Source organism: Oncorhynchus gorbuscha, linkage group LG11 (assembly GCF_021184085.1).
Source record: "Oncorhynchus gorbuscha isolate QuinsamMale2020 ecotype Even-year linkage group LG11, OgorEven_v1.0, whole genome shotgun sequence".
Classification (NCBI taxonomy): domain Eukaryota; kingdom Metazoa; phylum Chordata; class Actinopteri; order Salmoniformes; family Salmonidae; genus Oncorhynchus; species Oncorhynchus gorbuscha.
This window is the reverse complement of record NC_060183.1, coordinates 28,939,588-28,967,005: the sequence shown is the minus strand read 5'-3', so window position 1 is coordinate 28,967,005 and position 27,418 is coordinate 28,939,588. Positions and strand designations below refer to the sequence as shown.

At 43.9% G+C, this 27,418-nt stretch overlaps 1 protein-coding gene across 1 annotated transcript in view; it reads right to left on the bottom strand.

The window, feature by feature from the left end:
• The window catches only part of arhgap23b (Rho GTPase activating protein 23b), a 73,821-nt gene extending 68,827 nt beyond the window's left edge, over positions 1-4,994 (bottom strand). The window contains exon 1 of the mRNA XM_046369279.1: positions 4,545-4,994. Coding sequence (XP_046225235.1) covers positions 4,545-4,553 — 9 coding nt within the window. The 5' untranslated portion in view covers positions 4,554-4,994. The remainder of the gene's footprint in view (positions 1-4,544) is intronic.
• Positions 4,995-27,418: the final 22,424 nt, after the last annotated feature.

Sequence of the window (27,418 nt, the reverse complement as noted above, 5' to 3'; positions counted from 1 at the left end):
ACACACACACACACACACACACACACACAGTCCCCAACCCTCAGCTATCCACATCCCCATTCTCCTATCCTCGAAAAAGTAACTCCAGGCTGGGTTCACTATACCGGATAAGTAAGTAAGGGGTCATGTATTGGAGATGCACAACAGTCACTTTTCTTCAAACTCCTCCACAGAGCCCATTAGTTCATATGAGTGGTCAGCGCAGGAGGATATGAGAGGAGATAACAGCAGACGAGAGGAGGCATAAGGCTTTTAGACTGAGTGGACCGGGGATGGGGCCACTGTAAGCCACACACACGCACTTAGTCACACACGGACGGACAGACACACGCATACACACACACACAGACACGTGCTCTCTCTCTCTCTCTCTTTCTCTCTCTCTCTCACTCACTCACCCATACACTCACGCACGAGCGCACACACACACACACAAAAAAGAGTAACCTCTTTCTCTCACTGATGATAATAAAAAAAAACAATAATAGTAATAAAATAATACAAAGAAAAAAATCAACTATAATAACAAATAAATAAAAAATAAAAAAAACCTCTCTCTCTCACACACACACATGGATAATGGTAGTGGAGGAACTCTCCAGATGCCGATTTGAATTTACAACCAATAAGGTACCGTAAATATACAGCTCTCATTTGTGCTTGTTAGTCTGTCTTTTTGTTTGTTTGTTCGTTTCTGTCTTCCTTTCTTTTTTGGTTAGTAGGCTATTTAGGGGAGACCAGGTTGTCACCCTTTTTAACTCTTGTGTGTATTTCTCAGCACCAGTGAATCTTACAAGACATTATTAGGATAAAGACGAAGGTCTTGGGTTGAAATGGGGGCCCTTTTTTTAATCCTCATATCATATTTCAAAATAGAGTATAAGCCACCAAACACACTCTGTCCACTTGTGACAACCAGCCCGATCGCGGGGTTGGTTGTCACACAGTAAGGGGTTGGTTGTCACACAGTATGGGGTTGGTTGTCACACAGTAAGGGGTTGGTTGTCACACAGTATGGGGTTGGTTGTCACACAGTATGGGGTTGGTTGTCACACAGTATGGGGTTGGTTGTCACACCGTAAGGGGTTGGTTGTCACACAGTAAGGGGTTGGTTGTCACACAGTAAGGGGTTGGTTGTCACACAGTATGGGGATGGTTGTCACACAGTATGGGGTTGGTTGTCACACAGTATGGGGTTGGTTGTCACACCGTAAGGGGTTGGTTGTCACACAGTAAGGGGTTGGTTGTCACACAGTAAGGGGTTGGTTGTCACACAGTATGGGGTTGGTTGTCACACAGTAAGGGGTTGGTTGTCACACAGTAAGGGGTTGGTTGTCACACAGTAAGGGGTTGGTTGTCACACAGTAAGGGGTTGGTTGTCACACCGTAAGGGGTTGGTTGTCACACAGTATGGGGTTGGTTGTCACACAGTATGGGGTTGGTTGTCACACCGTCTGGGGTTGGTTGTCACACAGTATGGGGTTGGTTGTCACGAAGTTTGCTAGTAACCTGTTCCTTTTGTAACAGGAAATTAAGCAATATATTGTTTTAGAAACAGCAAAGCCTTCCTTTGATAGAACGATATTCCTTCCCATAATTCTGCATTTTATGCCTTGATAATAACATATGACATGTTGAGTAAATGTGTGCGTATGCGTGTTACAAGCACAAATGGGATTTATTGTGTGCTGGCAGTGGCATACTGTTGAATTGTCACGACTAGTCAAGGTGGGTGGAATCAGGCGCAGAGAGCAAATAGTGAATAGAGGTTTATTCTCCGGTGAACAACAATAAACACGGACAACCCAAAATACAAACAGGGTGAAAAATATCCAAAACAGGAAATAACAGACAAACCGGAGAAATAAAACACAAAAACACCGACAGCCGAAACGAAATGACAAAAACAAACAATCCCGCACAAAACAAGGGCGGGACAACCTACATTATATACAGATACTAATTAACTAACACACAGGTGAAAACAATCAGACAAAACCAACAGATAACCGAAAAGGGATCGGTAGTGGCTAATAGGACGGCGACGACGACCGCCGAGCACAGCCTGAACGGGCAGGAGAGCCAACCTCAGCGGAAGTCGTGACATGAATACTGAACATTATGGTTACAATGGGTTGGATTGTGAAAAGGGCATTTCCAAGTAAAAGGCCACATGAGCACTAACATAGGAACACATCAAATGTGGTGTCAAATGAAAGCTAAGAGTCTAGGCTATATATACATATATATACTACCGTTCAAAAGTTTGGGGTCACTTAGAAATGTCCTTGTCTTTGAAAGAAAAGCACTTTTTTGTTGTCAATTAAAATAACATCAAATTGATAAGAAATACAGTGTAGACATTGTTAATGTTGTAAATGACTATTGTAGCTGGAAACGTCTGATTTTTTATGAAATATCTACAGAGGCCCGTTTTCAGCAACCATCACTCCTGTGTTTCAATTACACCTTTTAAAAGGCTAATTGATCATTAGAAGGCCAGCATCCCGGAGTCGGCTCTTCACTGTTGATGTTGAGACTGGTGTTTTGCGGGTACTATTTAATGAAGCTGCCAGTTGAGGACTTGTGAGGCGTCTGTTTCTCAAACTAGACACTCTAATGTACTTGTCCTCTTGCTCAGTTGTGCACCGGGGCCTCCCACTCCTCTTTCTATTCTGGTTAGAGCCTGTTTGCGCTGTTCTGTGAAGGGAGTAGTACACAGCGTTGTACGAGATTTTCAGTTTCTTGGCAATTTCTTGCATGGAATAGACTTCAGTTCTCAGAACAAGAATATGCTGACGAGTTTCAGAAGAAAGTGCTTTGTTTCTAGCCATTTTGAGCCTGTAATCAAACCCACAAATGCTGATGCTCCAGATACTCAACTATTCTAAAGAAGGCCAGTTTTATTACTTCTTTAATCAGGACAACAGTTTTCAGCTGCTAACATAATTGCAAACGGGTTTTCTAATGATCAATTAGCCTTTTAAAAGGTGTAATTGGAACATTGGCACACAGGAGTGAGGGTTGCTGATAATGGGCCTCTGTACGCCTATGTAGATATTCCATAAAATAAATCAGCTGTTTCCAGCTACAATAGTCATTTACAACATCAACAATGTCTACACTGTATTTTGATCAATTTGATGTTATTTTAATGGACGAAGAAATTTCAATTTCTAAGTGACCCCAAACTTTCGAACGGTAGAGTAGTCGTTTTTAAAATTAAGGCAAATGTAAATGTTTTACATATTTCCATCCTAACAATTAGGAATAAGCAAAGGCTTTGATTTTTGGTCAAACAGACATTAAAGGGGGTCTTAGGAAAAAAAGTAGAATACAGTTGAGTACAATAAAATACAGCATAGTACAGTAGACTAGAGTTCAGTGCAGTACAGCACACTAGAGTAGAGTACGGTATAATTTACTGTATTGTATTGAGCAAACATGTTCATCATAGTAAAAGCATTCAGCCGTCCAAAGCCCAGCCAAGAACAGGACATCCTGGAGTCCATGCCTCTGTTACAATGCGGCTTCGAAAGACAATGCATCTCACTCCCTGAGTACATGGTTTCTCCATTAAGTCTCACAGAATATTCCTTTACACTATGACACAATTATCCACCCCTCCCACACACAAACAGACAGACACGCACACAGACACACACACACGCATCCACTAGTGGAAGCTGGTGGAGGGAGAAACAATGAGCCCGTCCTTCCCATTTCTCCACCAGGCTCCACTGCCACACACATTGAACACACACACACACACACACACACACACACACACACACACACACACACACACACACACACACACACACACACACACACACACACACACACACACACACACACACACACACACACACACACACACACACACACACACACACTGTCTCTCTATCTCTAAGAAAGTACACTGTCTCTCTTTCACACAAACTTCTTTGACTACTAAGAATAAAGTGCTCTCCCTCTCTCACACAGACACATACACACGTGCTATGAATACAAAGTCTTGCTTCAGCAGTTTTTCTAAAAATACACAGCTACTCTCTTTCTCCAACAAGAATGATGCCTCTCCCTCATACATTCATGCCCAGAATGCACGCTGTTCCACTTCAATGTATTTCTCTCACACTATGTGTGGCTCTCTTACCAGCTAAATATTATACTCCAAACATGCACACACACACACACACACACACACACACACACACACACACACACACACACACACACACACACACACACACACACACACACACACACACACACACACACACACACACACACACACACACACACACACACACACACACACACACACACTGTTGCTCTGTGACTGAGTGCCCAGAGGCTATCGTGGGAACTAACATGAATATTGATGATAGAGCTGGTGTGTGTGTGACATAATGAGTGTATGTAGTGATGTATGGAGATAAATGTGGGCATTTGCATCCAAGCTCTACTTTGTGTGTAAACCGCATACAGGTATTTACTTCTGTGAGTACTGTGCGTGTGTGTGACATCCCTCTCTTTACCTGGGCCATGTCTTCAGCAAGACTCCAGCTGGCTCCTAGTCCATAGCATGGCACTGAATCGCCGGAATTCTCTTCCTCAAACACACTCCTTCAGCACGATGCAGACGCCACGATACACCCTCGCACACACACTCCACCGTCCCGCCGTGACCAGCATGATCCCTTGTTCCCCCCTCCCCTCCTCTCTTTCCTGTGACAGCAAAGCCGCCAACGTCCACTGAATAGCTCGTTCTTCGATGTAGTAGATCTATCTAGTCCTCTTCTCTCTTCTATCACTCCTTCCTTCACTCTCTCTCAAAAGGAATGTGTGTATATTCCTTGTCTCTTTTCTCCACGCCCGACAGAGAATAAGGACCGTGACTATTTTCCTCTCCACACTCTTTTCAACCTCTCGCTCTGTCGTTGAGCTGGGCTCACAGACCGATCCCCCTGTGCCTCTCCTCTCTCTCAACTCAGCCGCTCCTCCTCCTTCCCATTTCTCCCCTCCCCCTTCCTCTCTCCCTCACTGTACAGTGTACACCAATGACTGTACACACGCACAGAATTAGAGCTTGAGAGAGCGAAAGAGGATCAGAGGGATAGTAAAGGAGGCAACCATGTGACCTAGTAGAGTTGTGTAGTAGGATTCTACCTACCAGCTGTCAGGCTCATTCCTCCGTAGGCAGACTGGTTGCTTCATCCTTCTCCGTTGACAGCAGCCCTGTGTCCCTATAGAGTACCACAGTATGAGTCATAATACCCATAAAACCTAGCAGTCAAACTGGGAAATGGTTCCAATCATTTTTCCACCGTTCATGTTCCCATAGGGGATTTGAGAAAACCTTCAAATAAGGGCTGTGTTTCTTGTCGGCTTGCCCTGGCGTGACATTTTGATAACCATGTAAATCTCTCTAGGACAAGGTGACTTTTATCAATATATTGGCCTGTTTTACCCACTACAAATGGAATGCTAATTAGCTGCAAATGTGACTATCATAAAGAATTACAAAGAATTACATGATGATCTGGACGAGACTGCTGAATCGAGACAAAGGTAATAATCTGGATTAACTATCTAATGTTAGCTAAATGTAGTAATGAAGAAATTGGAAACATTTCTTTAAATGGACAATTCTGTGAACTGTTTTGTGCAGGTTTTAATTTGACACAATACCTGTTAGCAAACGTCTCAGCTAGAGATGACGTGCAGGAGCCTGCAGGGATTTGTGGTTTTGCACATTGTCTACTTTGATGCTAATTATTATTTTTGAATCTGAGAGTAAACAGAGCCAAATATATTGATAAAAGTCACCTTGTCCATGAGAGATTTACATGGTTATCAAAATGTCCCACCAGGGTAAGCCTAAACTAAACACAGCCCTTATTTGAAGTGTTTCTAAAATCCCCAATGGGAAAAGGTATTGGTGTAAAACATATTGGAACCATTTCCCTGTTTGACTGCTAGGTTTTATGGGTATTATGACACCTCCACTGTGGGGCTCTATTATAGCACTATTGGCTGACATGTCTTCTGCCTTGAAAGCAGGGGATCTTTGAATTTGCAGTCTTAATTCACAATGTGAGTTTAAATTGTGAACATAGGGCTATTGATATGCAGATGTGTGCTTGTATCTTGTTTGTCACCGTGGTTGAGAAATTGTGGGCTAGCTCATGTGTAATAACATATTAAGGAAATACACTGTAACATTCCTAACAGCAGGTATTGGAGAGAATTACACACACACACATACACACACACACACACACACACACACACACACACACACACACACACACACACACACACACACACACACACACACACACACACACACACACACACGCGCGCACGCGCACACACGCACACACGCACACGCACACGCACACACACACACACACACACACACACACACACACACACACACACACACACACACACACACACACACACACACACACACACACACACACACACACACTCTCCATGGTTTAGGAATCAGGAAAAGGACATCCTCCGGTGTTTCCTTCAAGCTGTATGTGGGGAAACTCCCAGTCGTCAACAACAGGGACAGGAACTGGGCGCACTGCAAATCATGTTCACCCTCATTTTAAAGCTGCAGTCTGGAATGAGAAAGACATGGACTTTTTAACCACATTTAAAGCTATACATAGTTTGTTTACAATTTCATATGTTGGTTTATGATGGGGGTAATGCAGCTGTACTAAACTCATGAGGCATGAGTGCACATTTTGTATGAGATTATGTAAACCTGTTACATATTTTTTGATTTTTGGTTTTACAGTAAATTATTTGTTTCATTCAATATCCTGTTGTCATTATAGCACACTGATTAAGCTTGACTAAGATTATGCATCCGCTGATCAAATGCACATTTTGTAGATTTAATAGTTAGTTAGTTGGTATTCTAATTCTTCGCAGATTTGGTCATTATAAAGTGGTAAATGGCGCCATCTTGTGTGCAGTTTACTCCATTTACACTACTGTAATCTGACCCTGACAAATTGGATGGGAGAAAGAAATCTGTTTGCGTCCGAAACAGTGGATGGGGGGTAACAAAATCGACGTGCATGACCAGAAAACCTCATTTCTCAATTGTTTAAAAATAGGTTGAGATTAGGAACCTCATTTATAAACGCTGCGTACATTTCACACTAAATAACTGTGTACACCATTTCTGAAAAGAATGCGTACATATGCAAATATTGAGATGTATAAACTTTGCGAATGCCATGCATGTGCTTGTTTCCGTTATAAACCAGACCTGTCCTAAACCTGTTCATATTGTGAACGAGCATTATAACTCGTGTCCGCCTAGAAAAACGCCCATTGTTTCACCTTATATGGTGACCACAACTCCCTTGTTTACTGTATCATTTGGAGTTGATGGAATTAGGCTACTAATCCTAAAAGAAAAGGTAATGGTACATTTGATCAATCGTTTTGGTAGAATGTATTTTTGCATGGGCTTTCCCACAATCTAATATGCTGCACTGCCACTGAATTCTGAAACATTGTCTACTCGAGATATTTGAAATGACTGTAGCCTATTCAGACGTAGCCTATATATGTCAATGGAAAAGGTGAACTGTCTGTTCTACCATTGTACTGCAGGCATTCTTTTTGTTTGTTTTACCGACAGATCAAAATACTTGAAATGGTGTATCTAGTTATTACTGTGAAGTAGGTCCAATTAAATGAGTGATTTAACGAATGGTCGCCTATCATAATCGGTTGTATAGGCTACTTCGAGAGTATGAAACCATCACAGTCAGAAAAATAGATCCGCTGGGCACTGGGTTGTTTCAACGTCATTTCAACCCACAAAATACATGTAATGACGTTGAATCAACGTGGGAAACTATTGGGATTTGCCAAAGTCATCAACATAAGGGCATTTCGTCTATCTTCACCCAACTTTTAACCTAAATGCTATGACATTGTGAATTTTGTTGTTGCTGATTATACGTTGAATTCACTTCAATTCAACTCAACCAAATGTAAATCAAAACTAGACGTTGAACTGACATATGTGTACCCCAGTGGGGGGGAATTTATGCTACAACGATCATGGAAAATGAAACAAATAATAGAAAATATATTCATATTTTTTTATTATTTTAGATTGCAAAATTACAACGTTTAATGGAAAACTGGTGCACACATGTTTTGGGATATATTTTGTACATACATAGCGTTTATAAATGAAGCCCCAGGTGCCTCATTAATCAAACGTGGTTAATTTCATACAACATTCTGGGGTACGTGGAAATTTAAGGATTTGCATGCACAACAAATGACTGGTATTTATCAAATTGCAGCACGCAAGATATATGCATGTTTTCATTGATGAATCAGAGCCCCACCTGTTTTGAGCCCACCTAAAAACCTGTTTTTAGGGGTATTGTGGGTAGCTTGAAGAGGGGAAAAAACGATTAACTCCGTTTTAGAATAAGGCTGTAACGTAACAAAATGTGGAAAAAGTCAAGGGGTACTTTCCGAATGCACTGTACATATTACCTCCATTATCTTATTTGATTGTGTTACTATTTTTTTTTACAACTCTGAGGGCTCATAAGTAAGCATTTCAGGTCAGGTCTACAAGGTCTGTATTCTGCGCATGTGACAAATAAAATTTGATTTTTGATTTTATTTGATACAGTCCCAAAATGTTTTGCATTTCAGCAGTCACGTTTTCCACACTACATCACCAAAAGTATATGGACATCCGTTCAAATTAGTGGATTTGGCTATTTGGCTATTTCAGTGGAATCGAGTTCTCTGGAGTGATGAATCACACTTCACCATCTGTCAGTCAGATGGACGAATCTGGGTTTGGCGGATGCCAGGGTAACGCAATCTGCCCCAATGCATAATGCCAACCGTAAAGATTGGTGGAGGAGGAATAATGGTCTGGGGCTGTTTTTCATGGTCCGGGCAAGGCCCCTTAGTTCCAGGAAAGAGATATCTTAACGCTACAGCATACAATGACATTCTGGATGATTCTGTGCTTCCAACTTTGTGGCAACAGTTTTAGGAAGGCCCTTTCCTGTTTCAAATCGAGGTCCATACAAAAATGGTTTGTCGAGATAGGTGTGGAAGAACTTGACTGGCCTGCACAGAGCCCTTGGCCTCAACCCTATCGAACACCTTTGGGATGAATTGGAACGCTGACTGCGAGCCAGGCCTAATCGCCCAACATCAGTGCCCGACCTCATTAATGGTTTTGTGGCTGAATTGAAGTGAGTCTCAGCAGCAATATTCCAACAGCTAGTGGAAAGCCTTCCCAGAAGAGTGGAGGCTGTTATAGCAGCAAATGGGGGACCGACTCCATATAAATGCCCATGATTTTAGAATGAGATGTTCGACGAGCAGATGTTCACATACTTTTGGTAATGTAGTGTAAATATTGGACTTTCAAGAAGCAAAGTAGCACTTCTGTTTCACTTCATATGATGCATTTTGCATCATCATGATTAGGTGGCTAGTGACGCTTTGCTTCTTGTTTCCATCGCCGCGTTTAAAACAACTGGAAACTCTGAAAAATATTACATAAAATCATGATATCAGTGATCTTCTGGTCGGAAATGCGGAGCTCTAGAAAGAGGCCCGAGTTCCCTGTGTTGGAATATTCTTCAGAGTTCCCAGAAGTCGGAAGTCAGAGATTTCCGAGATTCCAGTTACGAGTTCCCAGTTGTTTTGAATGCTACACCAGTTCCCAATGGTTTTGAATGCTACAGCTGTTCCCAATGGTTTTGAATGCTACACCAGTTCCCAGTGGTTTTGAATGCTACACCAGTTCCCAATGGTTTTGAATGCTACACAAGTTCCCAATGGTTTTGAATGCTACACCAGTTTCCAGTGGTTTTGAATGCTACACCAGTTCCCAATGGTTTTGAATGCTACACCAGTTCCCAGTGGTTTTGAATGCTACACCAGTTCCCAGTGGTTTTGAATGCTACACCAGTTCCCAGTTGTTTTGAATGCTACACCAGTTTCCAGTGGTTTTGAACACAACATTTTTTGCTGCTTCTGATGTTGCTTTATGACGCGCTAGTGGACAATGAGAGTCTCGTTTCATACAAGCGCAATTGTTTCCACGTTTCTTATTTTCTTCGGCTACAATGTAAAATGAAAGTCAAATAGAAAGAAGACGTCACCAGTGTTGTCAATTTAGCGACTTTGTTACTATATTTAGCGAGTTTTCAGGCCCATCCAGTGACTTGTATTGGTAAAAGAGGCTAGCAACAAATTCAGCTACTTTTCAGGCTGCCTTGCAAAACACCGAGGATTGCTTTTCACAGGAGAAGCTTGTCTGTGCAATGGAAGTCAGAGCAACAGTGCACACACAGGCAGAGAAGGACAAGGGGAGGTGGTGTGCAGTGGCAGAGCTGGCGAAAATGCTACTCCAGGGACCGCAGTTGTGTCACAGCAAGGCAAATTAGTACTGTGACTTCGTCGCGGCAATGGCAAAACGTCATCTAGTGACTTTTAGCGACAAATCAAGGAGCCAATGGCGATTCTCACTGAAAAATTGTTGGTAACACACTGGTAGTCACCAATCTATGCAACTTTTGAAAACCAAATCCAGCAGTCTTTGTGTGCATTTGTGCGTTTGAAACAGAAGATTTCTTCCTGGTATTCCTGCAATTGTCGTTTGAACTTTTATGGATATCTCCAAAGGAATATGCAGCAATTTTTTACATTGAAAACCTTATTAAGTAGGTGTAGTTTGGACATTTTGGGGAGGAAATGGGTGGGAGAAGAGTTGCTAGCTACCCAGCTAGCACATTTGTTTCCTTGGAAGTTGTGGAAACGTAAGTTTTTGGGGTGTTCTGAGAACGCTTCACTATGGTTCCCTGAACATTTTCCTGGTAGGTTTTATTAACGGTCTGAGAATGGAAATTATAGGTTATTTGGAGGTAATAAAAATAACATTGTGAGAACATGGGGCACAGGTAGCCTAGTGGTTAAAAACCTCTATGGGATCTGTGTCCCACCTGCGGGACGGTGGAGCAAAGTAGGCTAATGTGATTAGCATGAGGTTGTAAGTAACAAGAACATTTCCCAGGGCATAGACATATCTGATATGGGCAGAAAGCTTTTAGATTTCAATTTACAGTAGCTATTACAGTAAAATAATACCATGCTATTGTTTGAGGAGAGTGCACAGTAATGAACTTGAAAATGTATTAATAACCCGAATAAGCACATATTTGTCAGTCTTGATAGAACATTCTCCCCTCGGAGAGTTCATCAATGAGCTTGATGCCTTGATAAGCTCCTTTCCTGAGGACGGCTCACCTCTCACAGTTCTGGGCGACTTTAACCTCCCCACGTCTACCTTTGACTCATTCCTCTCTGCCTCCTTCTTTCCACTCCTCTCCTCTTTTGACCTCACCCTCTCACCTTCCCCCCCTACTCACAAGGCAGGCAATACGCTCGACCTCATCTTTACTAGATGCTGTTCTTCCACTAACCTCATTGCAACTCCCCTCCAAGTCTCCGACCACTACCTTGTATCCTTTTCCCTCTCGCTCTCATCCAACACTTCCCACACTGCCCCTACTGGATGGTATCGCGCCGTCCCAACCTTCGCTCTCTCCCCCGCTACTCTCTCCTCTTCCATCCTATCATCTCTTCCCTCTGCTCAAACCTTCTCCAACCTATCTCCTGATTCTGCCTCCTCAACCCTCCTCTCCTCCCTTTCTGCATCCTTTGACTCTCTATGTCCCCTATCTTCCAGGCCGGCTCGGTCCTCCCCTCCCGCTCCGTGGCTTGACGACTCAATGCGAGCTCACAGAACAGGGCTCCGGAAGGCCGAGCGGAAATGGAGGAAAACTTCGCCTCCCTGCGGACCTGGCATCCTTTCACTCCCTCCTCTCTACATTTTCCTCCTCTGTCTCTGCTGCTAAAGCCACTTTCTACCACTCTAAATTCCAAGCATCTGCCTCTAACCCTAGGAAGCTCTTTGCCACATTCTCCTCCCTCCTGAATCCTCCTCCCCTCCCCCCCTCCTCCCTCTCTGCAGATGACTTCGTCAACCATTTTGAAAAGAAGATCGACGACATCCGATCCTCGTTTGCTAAGTCAAACAACACCGCTGGTTCTGCTCACACTGCCCTACCCTGTGCTCTGACCTCTTTCTCCCCTCTCTCTCCAGATGAAATCTCGCGTCTTGTGACGGCCGGCCGCCCAACAACCTGCCCGCTCGACCCTATCCCCTCCTCTCTTCTCCAGACCATTTCCGGAGACCTTCTCCCTTACCTCACCTCGCTCATCAACTTATCCCTGACCGCTGGCTACGTCCCTTCCGTCTTCAAGAGAGCGAGAGTTGCACCCCTTCTGAAAAAACCTACACTCGATCCCTCCGATGTCAACAACTACAGACCAGTATCCCTTCTTTCTTTTCTCTCCAAAACTCTTGAACGTGCCGTCCTTGGTCAGCTCTCCCGCTATCTCTCTCAGAATGACCTTCTTGATCCAAATCAGTCAGGTTTCAAGACTAGTCATTCAACTGAGACTGCTCTTCTCTGTATCACGGAGGCGCTCCGCACCGCTAAAGCTAACTCTCTCTCCTCTGCTCTCATCCTTCTAGACCTATCGGCTGCCTTCGATACTGTGAACCATCAGATTCTCCTCTCCACCCTCTCCGAGTTGGGCATCTCCGGCGCGCCCACGCTTGGATTGCGTCCTACCTGACAGGTCGCTCCTACCAGGTGGCGTGGCGAGAATCTGTCTCCTCACCACGCGCTCTCACCACTGGTGTCCCCCAGGGCTCTGTTCTAGGCCCTCTCCTATTCTCACTATACACCAAGTCACTTGGCTCTGTCATAACCTCACATGGTCTCTCCTATCATTGCTATGCAGACGACACACAATTAATCTTCCCTTTCCCCTGCAGTTCTGATGACCAGGTGGCGAATCGCATCTCTGCATGTCTGGCAGACATATCAGTGTGGATGACGGATCACCACCTCAAGCTGAACTTCGGCAAGACGGAGCTGCTCTTCCTCCCGGGGAAGGACTGCCCGTTCCATGATCTCACCATCACGGTTGACAACTCCATTGTGTCCTCCTCCCAGAGCGCTAAGAACCTTGGCGTGATCCTGGACAACAAACTGTCGTTCTCAACTAACATCAAGGCGGTGGCCCGTTCCTGTAGGTTCATGCTCTACAACATCCGCAGAGTACGACCCTGCCTCACACAGGAAGCGGCGCAGGTCCTAATCCAGGCACTTGTCATCTCCCGTCTGGATTACTGCAACTCGCTGTTGGCTGGGCTCCCTGCCTGTGCCATTAAACCCTACAACTCATCCAGAACGCCGCAGCCCGTCTAGTGTTCAACCTTCCCAAGTTCTCTCACGTCACCCCGCTCCTCCGCTCTCTCCACTGGCTTCCAGTTGAAGCTCGCATCCGCTACAAGACCATGGTGCTTGCCTACGGAGCTGTGAGGGGAACGGCACCTCAGTACCTCCAGGCTCTGATCAGGCCCTACACCCAAATAAGGGCACTGCGTTCATCCACCTCTGGCCTGCTCGCCTCCCTACCACTGAGGAAGTACAGTTCCCGCTCAGCTCAGTCAAAACTGTTCGCTGCTCTGGCTCCCCAATGGTGGAACAAACTCCCTCACGACGCCAGGACAGCGGAGTCAATCACCACCTTCCGGAGACACAAACCCCACCTCTTTAAGGAATACCTAGGATAGGATAAAGTAATCCTTCTCACCCCCTCCCCCTTAAAATATTTAGATGCACTATTGTAAAGTGGTTGTTCCACTGGATGTCATAAGGTGAATGCACCAATTTGTAAGTCGCTCTGGATAAGAGCGTCTGCTAAATGACTTAAATGTAAATGTAATGTAAACATTTTGAACAGAAATGCAATGGTTCATTGAATCAGTCTAAAACTTTGCGCACACCCTGCTGGCCAAAATAAAAATTGCACCTAACCTGGACTAGTACATTGTGACCTTTCTCTATTGTGCTGTCTGGTTTATAAGGAATTTGATGTATAGCATTTACTTGTACTTTGTAGTTTTGCTCAAGTATAACAATTGAGTAATTTTTCCACCACAAGTACATTTAAAACGGGATACTATTAGACTTTTACTAAAGTAGTATTTCACTGGGTGACTCACTTTTACTTGAGTTATTTTCTACTCGGGTATCTTTACTTTTACTCAAGTATGATAATTGTGAACTTTTTCCACCACTGCTAAATTACAATCGTTTCAATTGTTGAATTGCATAGAGATGTATATAGATCGCAATATTGTATCTATCTCATTGTGGTGAATGTGAGCGCACGGGCAGCACTATTGAGATAGATAGAACGTTGTGATCTCTATACATTATCTCTAGCCGATAACGCGGAAAGAATGAGGAAGTGGATAGAATCTATTTTCTTATGATTACCAGTGAAATTTTAAAAAGTATAAAATATTGATTACTGTGTATAGCTTGGTAAGACTATAAATTACCTATCACCCAATTTTGGAGTAGTTAAAGGTCTATTCCCCGCTTTTGAGACGAGCCCTGCTACTATACCAGGAGACTCCCAGCAATTGCGCTAAACTAACGATATGCTAACTTCAATAATCTCCAAACTGCATGGAGAGACATAGAAATGGTATTCCATGATGATTTCGTCTGACTCTGGGTAAGTCGATAAACAACCTAAATCTCACAGTATCCGTTTAACCTGTTAATCCTACCCCCTACTTTTTCAAACATTCTGTTAAAAATCGCGCAACATTTCAGCACCCTGCTACTCATGCCAGGAATATAGTATATGCATATGATTAGTATGTGTGGATAGAAAACACTCAGACGTTTATAAAACTGGTTAAATCACGGCTATGACTATAACAGAACGTGCGTTTCATCGAAAAGCACAGGAAAATCTGATCACTGAAAATGGAAATATATATCCATGCGCGACTTGAACCCATTGATAAAGGTGAACCACATTTAATGGGGCTGAGGTTGCAATACCTACAGCTTCCACACGTTGTCTAGAGTCTTGTCATTTGCCTACGATTTGTTTCTTGGTCAAACAGACGCAAGACAACGCATTTCTTCCGGTCTCCGACCGGATATTTTGGTTGAGAATTACCCAGACATTATTTCCAGACGGACAGCTAAAGAATATACTTCGCCTCGTGATCAATTTGATCGCTTATTAACGTTTAATAATACCTAAAGTTGCATTACAAAAGTATTTCGAAGTGTTTTGTGAAAGTTTATCATCGACTTTTTTAATTTAAAAAAATGACGTTACGTTATAAGACGCTATTTTTTCTGTTTATCACACAGTCTTCATAGATCGATATCTAGGCTATATATGGACCGATTTAATAAAAAAAAAGACTTAATAGTGATTATGGGACATCTAGGAGTGCCAACAAAGAAGATGGTCAAAGGTAATGAATGTTTTATATTTTATTTGTGCGGTTTGTGTAGCGACGACTATGCTAATTATTTTGTTTACGTCCCCTGCGGGTCTTTTGGGGTGTTACTATCAGATAATAGCTTCTCATGCTTTCGCCGAAAAGCATTTTAAAAATCTGACTTGTTGCCTGGATTCACAACGAGTGTAGCTTTAATTCAATACCCTGCATGTGTATTTTAATGAACGTTTGAATATTAGCATTTAGCGTAGCGCATTTGCATTTCCAGATGTCTAGATGGGACGCCTGCGTGCCAGGTAGGACCAAGAGGTTAAGAAATTGTTTACCGTCGTTGATTAAAAAGTATCACGAAAAGCGTTTTTAAATGGAATACAAACTGAGGCATGTAAAGGCTGCATAGAATACATAACCTACTCCCCCCCCCAGACTCCCTGCAGTTCCCTGTCTCTGAAGATGAGGATTCCCCTGAGCAGAACTGTGAGAAGGAGTGGAGCTCCAGTATGGGGCAGGACCAAGAGCCCACACATATTACAGAGGGAAAGGAGGAACTCCGGACACGTCACGAGGAAGAGCAGCTTCAAGGGTTCTTTGACACCAAGGACTCCATATTCACTCTTCCTTGTGTGAAAAGTTTTTTTTATTTTTTATTTTTTTTATTTCACCTTTATTTAACCAGGTAGGCTAGTTGAGAACAAGTTCTCATTTGCAACTGCTAAAAAAAAGCATAGCAGTGTGAAGTGTGAACAGAGTTACACATGGAATAAACAATTAACAAGTCAATAACACAGTAGAAAAAATGGGCAGTCTATATACAATGTGTGCAAAAGGCATGAGGAGGTAGGCGAATAATACAATTTTGCAGATTAACACTGGAGTGATAAATGATCAGATGGTCATGTACAGGTAGAGATATTGGTGTGCAAAAGAGCAGAAAAATAAATAAATAAAAACAGTATAAAAACAGTATGGGAATGAGGTAGGTGAAAATGGGTGGGCTATTTTCCTATAGACTATGTACAGCTGCAGCGATCGGTTAGCTGCTCGGATAGCTGATGTTTGAAGTTGGTGAGAGAGATAAAAGTCTCCAACTTCAGCGATTTTTGCAATTCGTTCCAGTCACAGGCAGCAGAGTACTGGAACGAAAGGCGGCCAAATGATGTGTTGGCTTTAGGGATGATCAGTGAGATACACCTGCTGGAGCACGTGCTATGGATGGGTGTTGCCATCGTGACCAGTGAACTGAGATAAGGCGGAGCTTTACCTAGCATGGACTTGTAGATGACCTGGAGCCAGTGGGTCTGGCGACGAATATGTAGTGAGGGCCAGCCGACTAGAGCATACAAGTCGCAGTGGTGGGTGGTATAAGGTGCTTTAGTGACAAAACGGATGGCACTGTGATAGACTGCATCCAGTTTGCTGAGTAGAGTGTTGGAAGCCATTTTGTAGATGACATCGCCGAAGTCGAGGATCGGTAGGATAGTCAGTTTTACTAGGGTAAGCTTGGCAGCGTGAGTGAAGGAGGCTTTGTTGCGGAATAGAAAGCCGACTCTTGATTTGATTTTCGATTGGAGATGTTTGATGTGGGTCTGGAAGGAGAGTTTGCAGTCTAGCCAGACACCTAGGTACTTATAGATGTCCACATATTCAAGGTCGGAACCATCCAGGGTGGTGATGCTAGTCGGGCATGCGGGTGCAGGCAGCGATCGGTTGAAAGGCATGCATTTGGTTTTACTCGCGTTTAAGAGCAGTTGGAGGCCACGGAAGGAGTGCTGTATGGCATTGAAGCTCGTTTGGAGGTTAGATAGCACAGTGTCCAATGACGGGCCGAAAGTATATAGAATGGTGTCGTCTGCGTAGAGGTGGATCAGGGAATCGCCCGCAGCAAGAGCAACATCATTGATATATACAGAGAAAAGAGTCGGCCCGAGAATTGAACCCTGTGGCACCCCCATAGAGACGGCCAGAGGACCGGACAGCATGCCCTCCGATTTGACACACTGAACTCTGTCTGCAAAGTAATTGGTGAACCAGGCAAGGCAGTCATCCGAAAAACCGAGGCTGTTGAGTCTGCCGATAAGAATATGGTGATTGACAGAGTCAAAAGCCTTGGCGAGGTCGATGAAGACAGCTGCACAGTACTGTCTTTTATCGATGGCGGTTATGATATCATTTAGTACCTTGAGTGTGGCTGAGGTGCACCCGTGACCGGCTCGGAAACCAGATTGCACAGCGGAGAAGGTACCGTGGGATTCGAGATGGTCAGTGACCTGTTTGTTGACTTGGCTTTCGAAGACCTTAGATAGGCAGGGCAGGATGGATATAGGTCTGTAACAGTTTGGGTCCAGGGTGTCTCCCCCTTTGAAGAGGGGGATGACTGTGGCAGCTTTCAATCCTTGGGGATCTCAGACGATATGAAAGAGAGGTTGAACAGGCTGGTAATAGGGGTTGCGACAATGGCGGCAGATAGTTTCAGAAATAGCGGGTCGAGATTGTCAAGCCCAGCTGATTTGTACGGGTCCAGGTTTTGCAGCTCTTTCAGAACATCTGCTATCTGGATTTGGGTAAAGGAGAACCTGGAGAGGCTTGGGTGAGGAGCTACGGGGGGCGGAGCTGTTGGCCGAGGTTGGAGTAGCCAGGCGGAAGGCATGGCCAGCCGTTGAGAAGTGCTTATTGAAGTTTTCGATAATCATGGATTTATCGGTGGAGACCGTGTTTCCTAGCCTCAGTGCAGTGGGCAGCTGGGAGGAGGTGCTCTTGTTCTCCATGGACTTCACAGTGTCCCAGAACTTTTTGGAGTTGGAGCTACAGGATGCAAACTTCTGCCTGAAGAAGCTGGCCTTAGCTTTCCTGACTGACTGCGTGTATTGGTTCCTGACTTCCCTGAACAGTTGCATATCACGGGGGCTATTCGATGCTATTGCAGTCCGCCACAGGATGTTTTTGTGCTGGTCGAGGGCAGTCAGGTCTGGAGTGAACCAAGGGCTGTATCTGTTCTTGGTTCTGCATTTTTTGAACGGAGCATGCTTATCTAAAATGGTGAGAAAGTTACTTTTAAAGAATGACCATGCATCCTCAACTGACGGGATGAGGTCAATGTCCTTCCAGGATACCCGGGCCAGGTCGATTAGAAAGGCCTGCTCACAGAAGTGTTTTAGGGAGCGTTTGACAGTGATGAGGGGTGGTCGTTTGACTGCGGCTCCGTGGCGGATACGGGCGATGAGGCAGTGATCGCTGAGATCCTGGTTGAAGACAGCAGAGGTATATTTGGAGTGAATGTGATGAGGAGGACCCACTTCAGTCCTTGACTTCCCCAAACCCAGACTGTGGATAATGGAGAGATTGACTCTAAACCAGTGGAAATGGCGCTTCTGCAGAAAACGCTACAACTCCACCTGTAAACTGTAGGCCCATGTCCGCCACGTGGAGAAATCCTAAACCCGCTCCGTTTGTGGGAAGACCATCAAATACAAGGAAGATCTGTCCAAGCATATGATGACCCACATAGGAGAGAAATCATTAATAAGTTATATCCATTTTTTTTAAATCAATGGATAGGTTATATGAATTGATTTGATCATGGAACAGATTCCCAGATTCCCAGTTTTGTTCATCAAGCCTTTTCTGTCTAACTAACATCTTTATTTTTTGTCTTTTTTTTACCCCTTTTTCTCCCCAATTTCATGGTATCCAATTGTTTTAGTAGCTATTATATGTTCTCATCGCTAAAACTCCCGTACGGGCTCGGGAGAGACGAAGTTTGAAAGCCATGCGTCCTCCGATACACAACCCAACCAAACTGCACTGCTTCTTAACACAGCGCGCATCCAACCCGGAAGCCAGCTGCACCAATGTGTCGGAGGAAACACTGTGCACCTGGCAACCTTGGTTAGCGTGCACTGCGCCCGGCCCGCCACAGGAGTCACTGGTGCGCGATGAGACAAGGATTTCCCTACCGTCCAAGCCCTCCCTAACCCGGACGACGCTAGGCCAATTGTGCGTCACCCCACGGACCTCCCGGTCGCGGCCGGTAGCGACAGAGCCTGGGCACGAATCCATAGTCTCTGGTGGCACAGCTGGTGCTGCAGTACAGCGCCCTTAACCACTGCGCCACCCAAGAGGCTAACTAACACCTTTTAATGAAAAGGTGTACAGTCTTAATGAATATTCCCTCTGTAAGGACTCTCAAAGTTTTTATTTTATTTTTAAAGATACTAGACCAGTCAATTAATTGATTTATTTGGAATATAAATTGCAACCTGGGCTTGACCCAGGGACCCTCTGAACACAACGACAATCTTCACCCACGAAGCATCGTTATCTAGCGCTCCACAAAAGCCACAGCCCATGCAGAGCAAGGGACACAACTACATCAAGGTCTCAGAATGGGTGACATCACCAGTTGAACGCTACTAGTGTGCACCTCTAACTAGGTAGCCATTTCATATCGGCTACACACACACACACAGTAGTCTTTATTTGAACTATATCTTAAAGTTCCAATTCAACAAGTCCAAAAATATAAAAAGGGTGTCACGTTCTGTACTTTATTTCCTTTGTTTTGTCATTATTTAGTATGGTCGGGGTGTGAGTTGGGGTGGGCAGTCTATGTTTGTTTTTCTATGATTTGGGGATTTCTATGTTTCAGCCTAGTATGGTTCTCAATCAGAGGCAGGTGTCATTAGTTGTCTCTGATTGAGAATCATACTTAGGTAGCCTGGGTTTCACTGTTTGTTTGTGGGTTTTTGTTTCCGTGTCTGTGCTTTTACTTTTTTCGGTTTTCGTTCGTTCCACGTTTATTGTTTTTGTATCAGTTGTGTTCATGTTGAGATTTTCTTAATTAAAGAACCATGGACACTTACCACGCCGCATATTGGTCCTCCGATCCTTCTCACCTCTCCTCTTCAGATGAAGAGGAGGAAAACCCTTACAAAGGGAAAAAGCTACGTTTTTAAAAGTTGAACATTTTGTTGAAGCCAAAGCCAGTAGAGGAACAATAGTGATTCATGTGATCTGGGAGTGTTGAGCCAGAATAGTAGCTATAATCCACAATGTCTCGCTAATTGCAGTCCAATGGCTATATGGAATTCGCTCCGGTTTTCATTGGCTATTGGTGCAGATAAAATGAGAGAGGTGTACTGCCATACCAAGCAAAAAGGCAGTAACTGCTCATAGTGTGGAAATTAGAAAACATTTTTTTTAATTGTCCAGACAAATGAATTCTAGGGAGCATTGAAGATGTGGTGATTTGTTGTCTCACTATGAGTAAATGTTTTATTCATGTTGACCTTGATCTCTGACATGACCTTTGACCCGTAAATGGCAGTTACTGCCTTCTTCCTTAGCATGATATGTTACAAATTGCAGGGTAATACCAAAGCAAAGAGCAGTATCTGACATTTTCATTTGTTAGTTTACTATACTTATAATAATAATAATAATAATAATATATGCCATTTAGCAGACGCTTTTATCCAAAGCGACTTACAGTCATGTGTGCATACATTCTACGTATGGGTGGTCCCGGGGATCGAACCCACTACCCTGGCGTTACAAGCGCCATGCTCTACCAACTGAGCTACAGGACCACTAATATACTTCTCATGTATGATATTAATAAAAGAGCAGTGTAATTACTGACAGTGTAACAGAGTTGAAACTGCATCCTTTGTGTTTCTTCCACTAAGATACCTGTTGCATTTACTTGGAGTTGTAGATTCTGCGTCAGTCACATTACATACTGTGTTTTACAAGTAGCCCATGTCTTGCTATAATAATAAATGTGAAAAGCAGCACTGCAATTGTTTAAATTACATAAAATGATGACCTATCTTGTAATATATAATGATACATTGGAACATGCTAGAAGTATGACGAAGGGTAATACTAATTATAAAAAATGACCATGAGATTGCAAATGAAATTATTTGTATTTGCTTTAATGACACTTACATAGACAATGTTGAATAAATTACAGCTTTAAGAATTAATTTTAAACATATTTATATTTTCATATTCATAAGAGGACACAAATGACATTTAGCTACAATTGATAAAATGCTGAATAGTTACATTTAATTTTTATATAACATTTTATTAAATTTTTTAGAAATTGTGTGTGTTGTGTACTGATTCAAAGAAACCATCAGCTGACATTTCAGAATATAATTAATTATATGGGTAATAGATTGAAGTTAGTATCCATTGATGATCTTCTCTTATGGGAGACAGTAGCATTGTTAGTCCATGCTCGCTAGCTAGCTAATTAATGACGTTCTCAGATCTACTTAGATAGTTCTTACAAGTGTCTGGGTGTAGGGGTTTCAGGGCAAGTTCAACCATCATTTTGTGCCATGATGTTGTGTCCCTAGATTAGCAATGCATGTGTGTAGCTGTCAGTCAGTGTCATACAGGTTCGATTGTATCACTATCAGAATAAAATTATATGATACCAAGGTAAAAGGCATTAACTACAGCCAAAGGCAGGTTAAAACCAAGCTAAAGGGCAGTAAGTTCAGTTACTACCATTTACCTTGGTTTCACAATAACTTTTTGCAGTTACTGGTAATATGGAGCTAATATGCGGTTAATATGCAGCTAATATGTAGTTACTGCCAGTTTTCTCCGAAACACAATACAATAGAGGCAGGATACTTGTCCACGTGATTAAGCATGTATTTAAATGATGCAGAAATGACTACTTAATTTTCGACCAAATGAGTAGTTACTGCCTTTTTGCTTGGTAGGACAGTGTAGGCTAACTTCACTTAACTAAGGGAAGGGTGAATGAGTTTCACCCTCCCAGTACCCTAAAAGGCCTCCGCTCTGGTTCCATCTGGTTCACAGTAGGTCATTGTGTCAAGGCCGTCCGTAGTGTGCGGGGCTCGTGGTCAAGTCCACACACACAGCAGCTATAGATTCAATCCACAGGTGCATCGGCATCAATGAGTAGGTAGCACGCAAAATAGTAGAGGATGTCAGCATACAGCGCTGCCTGAAGCCACTCACTGGACTCCTATGATCACTCGGCTACACATGGCTCACCCTAACGTCAATATGCCTTGTCCATTGCTGTTTTGGCTAGTAATTATTGCCTTATTTCACGGTAGAGCCTCTAGCCCTGCTCAATACGCCTTAGTTAACACTTTAGTTCTACCTCCCACACATGTGGTGACGTCACCTGGTTTAAATTATATTTCTAGAGACAATATCTCTTTCATCGTCACTCTATGCGCAGGTTTACCCCCACTATACTCACATCCTACCATACCTTTGTCTGTACATTATGCCTTGAATCTATTCTACCGTGCCAGAAATCTGCTCCTTTAACTCTCTGTTCTGAACGAACTAGACAATCAATTCGTTAGCCTTTAGCCGTACCCTTATCCTACTCCTCCTCTGTTCTTCTGGTGACGTAGAGGTTAATCCAGGCCATGCAGTGCCTAGCTCCACTCCCATTCCCCAGGCGCTCTCATTTGTTGACTTCTGTAACCGTAAAAAGCCTTGGTTTCATGCATGTTAACATTAGAAGCCTCCTCCCTAAGTTTATTTTATTCACTGCCCTAGCACACTCTCCCAACCCGGATGTCCTAGTCGTGTCTGAATCCTGGTTTAGGAAGACCACCAAAAACCCAGAAATTTTCATCCCTAACTATAACATTTTCTGACAAGATAGAACTGCCAAAGGGGGCAGAGTTGCAATCTACTGCAGAGATAGCCTGCAGAGTTCTGTTTTACTATCCAGGTCTGTACCCAAACAATTTGAGCTTCTACTTTTAAAAATCCACCTTCTCTTACCGTTGCCGCTTGCTATAGATCACCTTCTGCCCCCAGCTGTGCCCTGGACACCATATGTGAATTGATTGCCCCCCATCTATCTTCAGAGCTTGTGCTGTTAGGTGACCTAAACTGGGACATGCTTAACACCCCGACCATCCTACAATCTAAATTTGATAATCTCAATCTCACACAAATGATCAATGAACCCACTAGGTACAACCCCAAATCCATAAACACTGGCACCCTCATAGATATCATCCTAACCAACATGCCCTCCAAATACACCTCTGCTGTCTTCAACCACGATCAATCACTGCCTCATTGCCTGCGTCCGTAATGGGTCAGGGGTCAAGCAACCACCCCTCATCACTGTCAAACGCTCCCTAAAACACTTCAGCGAGCAGACCTTTCTAACCGACCTGGCCCGGGTATCCTGGAAAGATATTGACCTCATTCCGTCAGTAGAGCATGCCTGGTTATTCTTTAAAAGTGCTTTCCTCACCATCTTAAATAAGCATGCACCATTCAAAAAAAAAAAACCAGTAACAGATATAGACTTGGTTCATTTCAGACCTGACTGCCCTTGACCAGCACAAAAACACCCTGTAGCGTACTGCATTAGCATCGAATAGCCTCCGCGATATACAACTTTTCAAGGAAGTTAGGAACCAATATACACAGGCAGTTAGGAAAGCAAAGGCTAGCTTTTTCAAACAGACATTTGCATCCTGTAGCACTAACTCCAAGAAGTTCTGGGACACTGTTAAGTCCATGGAGAATAAGAGAACCTCCTCCCAGCTGCCCACTGCACTGAGGCTAGGAAACACTGTTACCACCGATAAATCCGCGATAATTGAGAATTTCAATAAGCATTTTTCTACGGCTGGCCATGCTTTCCACCTGGCTACCCCTACCCCGGTCAACAGCCCTGCCCCCCTCACTGCAACTTGCCCAAGTCTCCCCCATTTCTTCTTCACCCAAATCCAGATAGCTGATGTTCTGAAAGAGATGAAAAATCTGGACCCCTACAAATCAGCAGGGCTAGACAATCTGGACCTTCTCTTCCTAAAAAGATCCACCAAAACTGTTGCAACCCCTATTACTAGCTTGTTCAACCTCTCTTTCGTATCATCTGAAATCCCCAAAGATTGGAAAGCTGCCACGGTCATCCCCCTCTTCAGAGGGGGAGACACTCTAGACCCAAACTACTACAGATCTATATCTATTCTACCCTGCCTTTCTAAGGTCTTTGAAAGCCAAGTTAACAAACAGATCACCGACCATTCAGAATCCCACCGTACCTTCTCCGCTATGCAATCTGGATTCCGAGCTGGTGATGGGTGCACCTCAGCTGCACTCAAGGTCGTAAACGATATCATAAACGCCATCGATAAGAGACAATACTGTGCAGCTCTATTCATCGACCTGGCCAAGGCTTTCGACTCTGTCAATCACCACATTCTTATTGGCAGACTCAGCCTTGGTTTCTCAAATGACTGCTTCGCCTGGTTCACCAACTACTTCTCAGACAGAGCTCAGTGTGTCAAATCGGAGGGCCTGTTGTTCGGACCTCTGGCAGTCTTTATGGGGGTGCCACAGGGTTCAATCCTCGGGCCGACTCTTTTCTCTGTATACATCAATGATGTCACTCTTGCTGCTGGTGATTCTCTGATCCACCTCTACGCAGACGACACCATTCTGTATACTTATGGCCCTTCTTTGGACACTGTGTTAACTAACCTCCAGGCGAGCTTCAATGCCATACAACTCTCCTTCCGTGACCTCCAACTACTCTTAAATTCAAGCAAAACTAAATGCATGCTCTTCAACCGATCGCTGCCCACACCTATCCACCCATCCAGCATTACTACTCGGGACGGTTCTGACTTAGAATATGTGGACAACTACAGACTCACATTAAGCATCTCCAATTCAAAATTAAATCTACAATAGGCTTCCTATTTTGCAACAAAGCATCCTCCACTCATGCTACCAAACATACCCTAGTAAAACTGACTATCCTACCGATCCGTTACTTTGGCGATGTCATTTACAAAATAGCCTCCAACACTCTACTCAGCAAATTGGATGAAGTCTATCACATTGCCATCCATTTTGTCTCCAAAGCCCCATATACTACCCACCACTGCGACCTGTATGCTCTCGGTGGCTGGCCCTCGCTTCATATATTTCGCCAAACCCACTGCCTCCAGGTCATCTATAAGGCATTGATAGGTAAAGCCCCGCCTGTCAGGACCCGGTTACGAACCCTGGTCTCCGGAGTGAGAAACAGTCACTAAACCAACTGAGCCACAAATAGTCAGCAGAACCCAGAAGATGAGGCAGACACAGCAGTACTTGAGACGGTGTATTTAATGAAGTAAAAAGTGAAGTTCTTCAGGAAAACATGTAACTCCACAACCTCAAAAGGAATTCCACAAGAACAAAGGCAATCCTCCAAGACAAAAAGGCAAATCCACAAGGTGGAAGGCACAACACAAAAAGCCTCAAAAGATACTCAAAAACAAACAAACAAGAACAAAAAACAGAACTCCACAAGAGAGTCCACCGGGATCAACAAGAGCTCACAGAGTACTAGGGCTGGGTGCTAACATACAAACACAGAGCAAAGAACTGAGTAAAACAAAGGGTTTAAATACAATCAGGGGAAACGAGGCACAGGTGCAAATAATAATGGGGATCAAGGAAAACAAAAGGTCAAAAGGCACAATGGGGGCATCTAGTGACCAAAAACCGGAACAACCCTGGCCAAATCCTGACACCGCCTGTATGTTTGTTTATTCCATGTGTAACTCTGTGTTGTTGTTTGTATCGCACTGCTTTGCTTTATCTTGCCAGGTCGCAGTTGTAAATGAGAACTTGTTCTCAACTAACCTACCTGTTTAAATAAAGTTGAAATAAAGGTAAAAAATTAAAAGCGCTGTAAAGTACAATGTCTCCAAACTCTGTTCTGACCAAAATAGCAGTCACACGAACTGCCACCAAAAGGTCAACCAAATTTGCAGTGTAGAGTTTGTAACATAAATGTCATTAATGTACCAGAGATGGTAAGTTTAAGAATTTACTAAATGCATGTCAGCTCAGCCAACCATCTGAGGGACCAGTTAGCAACAGCCCAGGAATCGGTACCAGCCCACGGACCAGAGGTTGAGAAACACTAAACTGTAGCTTACTAAACTCAGCATAGAAAAAAGTCCTCTCACTGTCAACTGCATTTATTTTCAGCAAACCTAAGATGTGTAAATATTTGTATGAACATAAGATTCAACAACTGAGACATAAACTGAACAAGTTCTGCAGACATGTGATTAACATAAATGTAATAATGTGTCCTTGAACAAATAATGTGTCCTCCTCATGGACTGCACCAGATTTGCTTGTTCTTGCTGTGAGATGTTACCCCAGTCTTCCACCAAGGCACCTGCAAGTTCCCGGACATTTCTGGGGGGAATGGCCCTAGCCCTCACCCGGACATTTCTGGGGGGAATGGCCCTAGGCCTCACCCTCCGATCCAACAGGTTCCAGACGTGCACAATGGGATTGAGATCCAGGCTCTTCGCTGGCCATGGCAGAACACTGACATTCCTGTCTTGCAGGAAATCACGCACAGAACGAGCAGTATGTCTGGTGGCATTGTCATGCTGGAGGGTCATGTCAGGATGAGCCTGCAGGAAGGGTACCACATGAGGGCGGAGGATGTCGTCCCTGTAACGCACAGCATTGAGATTGCCTGCAATGACAACAAGCCCAGTCCGACGATGCTGTGACACACCGCCCCAGACCATGATAGACCCCCCACCTCCAAATCGATCCCACTCCAGAGTACAGGCCTCGGTGTAACGCTCATTCCTTCGACTATATACGCGAATCCAACCATCACCCATGGTGAGACAAAACCTTGACCCGTCAGTGAAGAGCACTTTTTGCCGGTCCTGTCTGGTCCAGCGACGGTGGGTTTGTGCCCATAGGCAACGTAGTTGCCGGTGATGTCTGGTGAGGACCTGCCTTACAACAGGCCTACAAGCCCTCAGTCCAGCCTCTCTCAGCCTATTGAGGACAGTCTGAGCACTGATGGAGGGATTGTTTGTTCCTGGTGTAACCCAGGCCGTCCTGTACCTGTCCCGCAGGTGTGATGTTCAGATGTACTGATCCTGTGCAGGTGTTGTT